General features: G+C 58.9%; 1 protein-coding gene across 3 annotated transcripts; it reads right to left on the reverse strand.

Moving 5' to 3' along the window:
- Positions 1–1,768: 1,768 nt before the first annotated feature.
- On the reverse strand, positions 1,769–9,611 carry ULK3 (unc-51 like kinase 3). 3 transcript variants are annotated; one of them, XM_082617879.1, is made up of 16 exons: positions 9,423–9,611; positions 8,599–8,739; positions 8,394–8,514; positions 7,724–7,830; positions 6,814–6,957; positions 6,552–6,617; positions 5,839–5,994; positions 5,562–5,667; positions 5,314–5,354; positions 4,994–5,096; positions 4,793–4,857; positions 4,628–4,706; positions 4,512–4,552; positions 4,098–4,145; positions 3,855–3,921; positions 1,769–3,734 (listed from the first exon to the last, which is right to left on the reverse strand). In XM_082617879.1, exons 1-16 carry the CDS (start codon positions 9,522–9,524, stop codon positions 3,718–3,720), a joined length of 1,404 nt encoding a protein of 467 aa, XP_082474005.1. In that variant the 5' UTR covers positions 9,525–9,611; the 3' UTR covers positions 1,769–3,717. The 3 variants fall into 3 exon arrangements, with proteins under 3 accessions (XP_082474005.1, XP_082474004.1, XP_082474003.1); XM_082617878.1 differs by having other exon boundaries at positions 6,552–6,634; positions 7,726–7,830; positions 9,423–9,609; XM_082617877.1 differs by having other exon boundaries at positions 4,512–4,706; positions 6,552–6,634; positions 7,726–7,830.
- Between the last annotated feature and the right edge of the window lie 233 nt (positions 9,612–9,844).

A 9,844-nucleotide genomic window follows, 5' to 3' on the forward strand; every position in this document is an offset into this window, starting at 1 on the left:
CTCCTCACTGGTGGGTGGGTGGGTGGGTGGGTGTGTGTGTGTGTGTGTGTGTGTGTGTGTGTGTGTGTGTGTCCAGGAGACCAACCAGGAGGGTCCACAAGCAGGCCGTCCCAGGGGCCTGAGAGGAACAAGGTGCTACAGGCTGACCCTGGTGCCCCCACTTGACACCAGTCTGTGGAGAAGCCAGCCAAGATTTACAGGTGGAAGAGCTGAGGGTTTGGTTTCAAGGGCAAAGCTTCTGTCAGGCCTCCTTTGTAAAATAAGAACAAGGAACATAAAACCTGTGCAATAGGTAATGTGGGGAGGGACAGGTGGAGGAGAGAGGACGAGGAGTTAGGAGGGTGGAGGCAGGGAAGGACGCAGGCCCAGGAGCTGGGCAGTGCTGCTCAGGCTGTCACGCTGGGCCTTCTCTCTTGAGCATCCCAGGGGAAGGGGTCTAGGCCTCTGAGCTGCTCCTAGGCTGCCCCCCGGGGTAGTCACTGGACAAAAACCCCTCCTGATCTTCCTGGAGCTGGAGGAGACCAAGTCCCGGCCCCAGGCTGTGTGTGGGGGGCAGGCATGGGCCTCCTTGGCAGCGTCAGCAGCAAGGCTCACGTCAGCACTCCACCCTCCGGGGCCTTCTGCCTAATGGGATTGGACAGACCCCTTTCCCCTCAGTGGTTTGCAGGACCAAGGGCAAAAGAGGCAGGAATTCGGGCTGTGGGGAGGCTGGGGGGTGAGCACTCACTGAACCCTCACACAACGGGCTGGCTGGGGCCTGAGGTTAGGGAGCGGCAGGTTCCTTCCTCACAGCCTGAGAACCCTGAGCAGCTCTGACCTGTCTGCACGTCCCTGGAATCGGGGTGGGGGCTGGGTAGTGGAGGCTCTGGGGCTCAGGCAGAGATGGGCACGGAGGGCAGGCTGAGGGGTCCCCAGGCTTTGCTGGCCTCCTCCGCCTCCCGCTTCCTTCCCCTGCTCTTCTCCCAGGGTTGGTCCCTTGGGAGAAGGGCCCAACGCTGGCTAGGCTTGGGGGACTTAGTGGAGGTAGGAGGACAGGGCAGAGTGAGCGCCCAGATGCTGGGGTGGGGGGTGGGCAGCAGGGGGTGGAGGGGCCCTGCCCTGCCTTGGGCACTTTCTTTTTTTTTTTTTTACCGACCTAGTTCTAACTGGTAGTGAAGAACCATAGATACATCACAAACATTACTTGGGCACTTTCAAAGTTTTAAAGGTGAGAGACAGAAACAACTCTTGCTCCTAGGAGAAAAAACATATTATTAAAAAAGCAGATTAGCATATTTCCCATAGGCCTCTGTCATTCAAAGCCCTAGGGAGCCCCACCTCCTCTGGCTGGGCTGCCTCCCTCCTTGGCAGGTGGCTTAGACACATCTAAATGTCTTGCCCGGGAAGGGCCCTTCCCCAGGGCCTCCTCCACCGGCCTCAGCCTCCCAGGCCTTTCCTGTACCCAGTGCCCCCATGGGGGCCCACTCCTCTCCACATCCACGTGTATCATAATACCAGGCCCCTATTCTCAGACAGCCAATGCAGACATCACAAACAAACTGGGGTGTGAGGGGCCAACCTTTCATCCAATCATCCTTCTATTCAATTAGTCTTTCACAAACCCTGTCCTCCTCACTCCCACTCTCCCTCCCACCCATTCTTCTCCACTCACCCACCCAGCTGGGTCCATTCATTCTCCTCCTTCCTTCCCCTCATTTTACTCACTGAGGCTTTTTCGTCCAGCCCGTTCCCCAGCTGAAAATACATTTATTGAATTGTGTGTGCCACGTTCATGTACGGTGACTCATTTAATCCTTAACATTCCCACGGGGCATTTATCTTCATCCTCATTTTACTGAGAAACAGGCTAATCAATGGGTCCCAAGCTTCAGGGCCAAATGGCAAGGCCAGAATTGTAGCTATGCCTCCTGCCCTCTGGGCCACTGCTCTACACTGCCTCCCAACAGTCAGGCTTCAGGGAAATTAGGTCCCTCCTGACGTTTCCTTCCCTGCACAGCAGCCCTTTAAGGTCTGCACGGAAGGCTGAGCAGCCTTGGTGGCTGTCCAGGAGGGGGAGCTCCCCTTCCCCTAAGTCCCCAAAGATGCTCCTGAGTGCCATTCAGGCCAAGACCCCATCAGTGGCTGGGGTGAGGGCTGCTGGGAACCACCCCAACTTCGGGGGCCTGGGGAGCTGAGCATGAACACAGGACACCCTAGAGGATGCCCTTTCCCCGATCTAGCTCACTGCCCACTCACTGGGCCGGGGTAAGAGGGGGTAGCAACTGGGGTGAAGGAGTGTGCAGTGCAGAGCACAGAGGGTAACAGGACCGCACTCTTGCCACTGAGCCCTCCTCCACGTGCAGAGAGGAAGGGCCTTGCCTGGGCTCCCAGGCCTGTGCTGGTCTCCTGGGTGGTGGGAGGACTGGTGGCTGGTCCACCTGACTCTCCCAGATCTCCCAGGGGCTAAGGGCAGGAGGCAGATGTGGCTCTCACTCCCCCACCGCCTCCCCCAGCCCTCCCTCATGTCACCCAGCTTTTCCTGGGGCTCCTCTAGTCCCAGCCTGTGAACAGGGGCTACCTCCAGTTTTTCCCAGGTCAAGAAGAGAAGAACAAGTTTAGAAAATAATAGAAAAACAATGAATTACATTCTGTACACCCAGCCTCCTACAGGGAAGGCAGACAACTCTAGCCCCAAGGAGGCATTTCAGGGCAGAAGGGTTAGAAATCACTAACACCCTCTCTGACTTTTTAGAAAAGAAACCCCTAAATAACTCTAGGTGTATATATTCTTTCCAGATTAAAGTCACTTTGTTCTCCTGAAAGCCCATGTAGGGGGTTGAGGAGATAGTAGCAGTCCCATTGGAGAGATGGGGAGACCCAGGCCCAGAAAGGGGAAGGAGCTTGCCCGGGGTCACACACTGGAGTAGCAGCAGTGTCAGACCTAGAATCAGGTCTCCTGGATCACTGGGTCCCCTGGAGCCTGAAAGGCCAGGCAGCCCCCATGCCTCCCCATCCCAGGCCAGGACCAGCTCTGAGGCCAGTAGGGGCATTCCCCACAGAGGGATGAAGGTGGGAGGGATGACTGAGGGCCCCTCCCCTTGTACCCCCAAGGCCAGGGCAAGAACAAGGCATGGGATTTCTCAAATTTGCCCCACCTCTACAAAAGCTATTATTTTCATGCATGAAGGATTATCTTAAAATATTGAGAGGGTGGGCAGGGGTCAGCTCCCAGGAAGACTGGTGAGTTCTGCGGGGCTGAGTGCATATGGTGGGATGGGTGCTCCCTGAGGGGTCTTGGAGTGCCCTGCTCCAGTGCAAGGAGGGAGGTGACTTGCAATAAAGGCTCCCAGGAAGGACAGGGGTGGGCACAGGGCACAGCTGCCTCCTGGCAAGGAGGGGAAAGAGAACAAGTGCCCTGCAGAGGGCTCCCTGCTTGTCTCAGAGCAAAAAACAGAAATCAACAGGCTCAGGGCTCAGCAACCACCAAATAACAGAAGTCACGTGAAAGAAACACTCTTCTCCCAGAGTCCTCCCCACCCCAGTGCTCCCAGTACACACAGTGGGTAGGGGGTTAAGAGTCTTTCAAGTGGTGCTGGGGATGCTGGGATGTGGGGCGTTCCAGAGTTGCCCATCCAGGAAGCCTGCTCCACAGGGTGGCAGAGGGCCACAGAATTCTGAGGGTCAGCTGGGGTGAGCGTGTCCCCAATTCCCAGTGACCTGTCCAATCATCCTGCAGGGTCACTGCAGAGTACAAGCTGTGGAGGGGAAAGTGGGGAGCGTCAGTCTCAGGTCTCTGGCAAAAGAGGCAGAATCCAGGGCTGCCCCAGCTCCCACCCCTCCTTGCGGGGAGGGTCAGACTCCAGGGCAGGACTCACAGCTACGAACAGACTCCGACAGCCCCTCTTTGTCCAGGGTCTCAGCTTCCCAATGAGACTCCCTCATCTGCAGAACATAAAGGGCAGAGACAGTGATGGAGAGGCCTTCAGACAGAGACGAGAGGAAGACATACACAGCGGGGAGTGGGGGACACACAGTGGGGAGCAGGGGACAGACAGCCACAGGCAGAGAGGAACAGAACACATAAAGCTTCGCCCCAGTGTGGGCCCCCATGTGCCCACCTTGACCTGCTCCTTCAGGTATTCAGCTCGAGCCATGAGATTCTGAACCTGCCAAGGGAAGACATGCCCATGGACGTGGGGCGAGGAGAGGCCTTCAAATTGAGCTCCTCCTCACTCCCGATGCTCTCCAGAACCCTCTGCCTCATTAGAACAACTTGCCTCTGAGTCCTTATCTGCTCCTTCCTCCAGGAAGCCTCCTGACTGCTGCTGAGTTCCCAGATCCTGCCTGTCCCCTTGCCCTGACCTGAGCACCCAAGCCCTGATGGAGTGAGAGGGGCCACCAACTTAGCAAGTCTGTGTGGTCTAACTCCCAGACTTGGAGCACCCTGAGGGAACCCAAGGAGGTCCCCACAAATGGGAGTGGGGCAAAAGGGGAAGAGGAAGCCCCCCAAGCCTCCCGACCCCAGTGGGCACCTCAGTGTGAAGTAGCTCCCGCCTCCGGCCTGGGGGCTCCGCTGCAGAGAGAGGGAGGGCACGTGGTGAGGGCAGGGCAGCCAGGGGCTTAGGGGAGTATGGTGATGGGGCCTCACCTGCCAGCAGTAGAAGCAGCTCCTCCAGGCTGTGCTGGTACAGGGCCAGAGCATCCTGCTCCCCACCAGCCTCATCCTCCTGCAGCCACAGGGACACCAGGTCATTTAGGGGGATGACTTGGATTCCTCCCTGCCCTGCCCAGACCCCTCCCACTGGCTACAAACCTTAGCCATGGCAGCTGAAGCCACTTCCAGGGCAGCTAGGAGGCACGGCTTGTCCCGGGCCATCTCTGGGATGAGGCGCAAAGGCTCAGGGTGAGGGGAGCAGCCTGCTTTCTCATCTCAGGATGCCTACCCCAACCTGCCTCCCCCTCAGGCTGGAGGGAAGTTGCTGGGAACTGGTGGTCAGCCAGGATTGGGGCCTACCTCTGAGCAGGTCTCGGGCAGGGGTCCCCTGCCTCAACAGGGCCCGATTGGAGGAGGAGACGATGGCCTTGAGCTCCTCAGCCCGGGACATGTACTGTCCCACCTGCAGGAGGACAAGGGGCCGAGGAACGGCTCTCACACCTTGCCTGCCTCGCCAGCACCCACCTCCAGGTTCTCCTTCAGGGACCGCCCCAAACTGTAACGTCAGAGGTCAACTGAGGCTGGCCTGACCCCCTTCCCAGGGAGAGAGGTTCCTCTAAGAGCCAATCCCCAGAGGCCCTGGGATCCCTCACCCATTTCCTCAGGGGACTCTTATTCACCTTTGCCTTAATTGCCTCCTTCTGCTGGGTGTCCACTTCATCTGCAGAAAGTGCGGGTTTATATGAGGAGTCTAGAGCGAGGAGACGCTTGCCCCACACCAAACCCTCTGGAATCCCCCAAAGCACTAAGTTCCAGATTTACCCTCTGCCTTGTCTCCCACAAAATTCTGGAAGGGGAGCTGCTTCTGGAATCCAGCCACTGCAGCTATGGCTGACCCCACCCCTGCTGCACCCGGCCTGGCACTCACAGTGCAGGGCAGGCACGAAGAAGTCCAGAGCCTTGCAGTAGAGAGATAAGGCGGCCGCAGCGTCCCCCTCCTGGTCCTTCTTCACAGCCTGCACCACCAGGGCGGTCTGGGGGACAGACAGATGAGAAGTTATGCCCACCCCCCATATTCACCACAAGGGGCGATGCCCTGAGCCCACCCTCTGCCTCCTGCTGGGCAAGTCACCTGGTCACCACTGAAAGGGGTAGATGAAACCCCCAACCTGCCCTCAGCCCACCCATCTCCACTGGTTGCTCACTGCTCGTGCCAGGCTCTCCCCACTGGGCATGTGCTCCAGGTCCACCCAAGGGTGGGCAAAGAAGTCCTGGAAGGAGATGCGGCGGCTGGGGTCCCGCTCCAGGAGCCGCTGCAGCAGGTCCCGGCAGTCCTGGGAGAGGGCGGGACGCAGGGGGAGCTGCGGGGGTGGGGGAGGTACAGATCACACTGGGCTCTGGCACCTCGGCCCCCAGCCCCAGGCGCCGGTCAGGACCACCCTGTCCTGGGACGCCCCAAAGGTACACATTTGACAGAGAAAGTGAGACCAGGAGGAACAGTGATGGGTCAAAGTGTCGCAGCCAGTGAGAGCCAAGCCTCCTCCCCCAGGCTCCTGTCCACGCCCTCACTGGAACCCGTTAGCTGTCATGGACCCCTGTTTCCAGATCCTTTTCCCCTCTCTGGAATATGTTTCGGGGAAGGCTGGGCCTATGTCTGCTTTGGCCATCTCCCCATGGGGGGCCTTCTCCCCATGGGGGGCCTGCAGTGGGCTGTGGGGCAGACCCTTTGCTCCCTGTTGTGGCTGATCTGGGTTCCTGGAACTGAATGGAGCCGACTTCCAGGCTAGAGTGTGCCCCAGCTCCACGAAGGTGGCCTGGAGCCCACACCCCAGTCTGTGCAGGTGGCAGTGAGGTCTCCTACCTCAGGGGCCTGACTCTCTCCGCCCCGCAGCAGGTGCCAAGGCCCTGCTAGACCTACCTCAATAACCCGGTTGCTCCGGATCTTCTCTTCCAGCTCCGAGAACGACCTGGAGGCAAAGGGGGGCTGCCCGAAGAGGGCTTCTGTGGAAGGGAGGCAGAGGGGAGGCTGGGAGGGGATAGGGTCAAGCCTGGCCTGGCCCACTCCTGGGGAGCAGCCCCAGACCAGGAGAGTCAGCGTTCTCATTAAAACGCCTCAGGAGTGGCCCAGAGAGGCCTTGCAGTGCAGGCCTCCAGGTGGGGGCAGGGGACAGCGCTCTCACCATACAGGATGACCCCCACGGACCAGAGGTCCACACGGGCGTCGTACTGCCGCTGACACACCATCTCGGGAGCCATGTAGAGGGGAGAGCCACGGAGCACATGCTTCTCATCCCAGGGGGACATGTGCTGTGCAAAGCCAAAGTCTGCAGGCAAGAGGCCAGGCAGCAGGGCTCAGATTCCAGCTGCTTCTGCTCCTGGCCTTTACAGCCTCACCCTGGGCTCCAGTGCAGGGCTCCTCCCACCCTCTAGACTCACCAGGATTAATCCCTACTTTGCTCACTTTCCTACTTTGCTCATGCCGTTTCTCTCATTATAAACCTGGAACACGCTCCTACCTTTTTGGGGGCATATATCCTACCCATCCTGCACAGCCTCCTCAGCACCTTTTTCCCAGGAAGCCCGCCCTGATCACACTAGCGATGAGGATAAGGGTCCACTAAGGGGTTAGAACTCTCCATCACTGTCCCACCGAGCTCAGTGGGCCTCTCTGGCCTCCAGTTTCAGGTTAATGGGCCTCTCTGACCTCCAGTTTCAGGGTAAGGGGCCTCTCTGGCCTCCAGTTTCAAGTCAGTTCTCCTCCAAATTTTACCAGGGGCCACAACCACTGCTTTCCCACCTCACACTCTCCAACACTGCCACCACAGACCGAGTCATACTTTGAGCCCCAATCTTGGTGACAGATAAAGTACTAACCCTGGTCACACTCTGAAACCTGACTCTGGTCACACACTGAGCCCTGAGCCCGCCCATGACACTGCTGGAGTTGAGCCTGGGTAGCCTGAGAAAGGCCCTACCCTTTAGTGACGGGGCCCATCCCTGGACCTCCCAGTCTGTCACTGTTTGATGACTCAGTAGAGGGCTCCATGAGAGCCACCCTCCAAACCTCCATGCCTTTTGTTCCAGACTCACACCTGCCAGTTTAAGGTGGGGCTTCTCCAAGGAGCTCAGCAGAATGTTCTGTGGCTTCAGGTCCAGGTGAGAGATGTTCCGTTCATGCAGGAACTGCAGGGCACTAGCTGGGGAGTAGGACCCATGCAGAGAGACAGGTCAGAGAAGCCCATCTCCCACACCCTCTCACCTCCCCAGCCTTATATCTGCCCCTTTAAGCCTGCACAACTCCAGTTCTGACCTGGCTGGTCTACCAAATGCTTTACATACAAGAACCAGGCTCCCCCTTCTGCTAAGAATTTTCCCCACCCCCACCTCAAGTGACCTCCTTCCTCCCTTGTACCCCTTCACAAGTCTCCCCTCCTCCTAGAAGCTTCCCTAGGTGCCCCAGCCCCTTAGGTCCTTGCTCTCTTCCTTAGCAAAGCACTTGGGTCTTTGGTATGTTCTATGAGGTCTTTGCATTACATTCCACGTGTGGAAGCCTGCACTCCCCACAGATGGGGCTCCTCCCCGTCTCTCTCACAGCATCCTTAAGCCAGGGATGGGCACATAGGAAGGATGGGCCCTAAAAATCCAAGCTGGGATGGGAGACGACTGCTAAGAGTGTCAGAGCTCTAAGCCTGGGGCAGGGGTAGTGTGAGAGGGCAGAGATCATGGGAAGGGGTGTCAGGCTGGGGTCAGAGGCTTTTACCCAACTGCTGCATGAAGACCCGAGCCACCTTCTCAGGCAGAATCCTGCGGGTATGGATGAAGCGAGACAGGTCACCTCCTGCACAGAACTCCATGATGAGGTAGATGTTGTCACTGTCCCACTGTGGTTAAAGGCAAAGAGGAGGCTTGAAGAGAGTGTCTCTTCTCCAGCCCCCTTTAGGGGTGGCCCCATCCCAGGCCCACACCTGGAAGTCTTTCAGCTGTACGATGTGGCGGTGTCGAATGCGCTTGAGGATCTCAATCTCTGTCAGGAGGTTTTCCACAGATGCCTTGTTCAGACTCTTCTTGGCCACGCACTTTATGGCTACCACCTCACGAGTATCCTTCTGTAGGGAAAGGAAATTTGACGGCTCTGCCTGGAGGGTACCAGGGACTATGTGTGGCCAGAAGGGCTCTGGTTCCCTCTGCCCCTCTCCCCCTCACAGGGCCTACCCACTCACACTAGCATCCAGGCTTCCCAGCTGCCCCTTCTCTGGCCAATGAGGCACCCGGATTCTGGAATCCCGGCTTCCCCACCAGCCTGGTGTTCTCTGCTCCACAATCCCTTTCATTGTATTCTACAGTGCCCCTGCTAAAGCATGTTATTCACTGTTCTAAACTGCCCACTCTGCTTCCTAAGTGGGTCCAGCCTTCTAGAACCCTGCCCCAGACTCCTCCCAGCCCATAGGTATCCTCCCTGTTTTGAGCCTGTTCTTCAGCCACTGACACCGAGGTTCCATCGAGGTCTCCACCTGTCTCTTCACACAACAGGGGTGTGTGTATGTGTGTTTGTTTTGAAGACCTATTGGTGGCGGTCACCACCCACCTCCTCCACGGAAGGTCGGCCTGGGACAGGGCAGGCCGTGGGCCCCTAACGGCTCTCACACCCTCTCTAACCCTTTCTAGTTGCCCGGCCCGGCACCCGCCTGGGCTTGCTCAGGGTCTGGCGGGCACCGGGGCCAGGCCCTCAGAAGTTCTCGTGCCCCCGATTCCTGCCTCGCACAGAAGCCCCGGGGCGCCCCTCACCCACCTTGGCGTAGGCCTTGTACACCGTGGCGTACCTGCCACTGCCCAGGCGCTCGGTGAGAATGAAGCCGTCCAGCTGCGGGGGGCCCCAGCCAGGGCCCGCCATCCCGACCGCCTCGCGCCCGCTGCCGGGCGCTTCCTGGTTCCCTGCGCCAGGTTCCGGCCAGGAGCCCAGAACGGACAGCTCGCGGCTGTAGGACAGAACTCCACGCTGCCCCCAGCGGAGCCCGCCGAAAGTGCAGCGCGGCGGGCGGGGCGGGGCGCCGCCTCCCCACCGCCCCCGAGCCCCGCCCCCTCCAGGTGCTCCAGGGGCTGCTTCTGGGCGCCTGCACCCGCACTGGAAGTCACATGACCCGCCAGTACCCGCAAGATCCGTTTGCGGATACTGACGAGCTCGCGGGCCTAACGGGAGTTAGTGGAGGCCAG

This window comes from Mesoplodon mirus, assembly GCF_964341445.2.
Source record: "Mesoplodon mirus genome assembly, chromosome: 4".
Lineage (NCBI taxonomy): Eukaryota > Metazoa > Chordata > Mammalia > Artiodactyla > Ziphiidae > Mesoplodon > Mesoplodon mirus.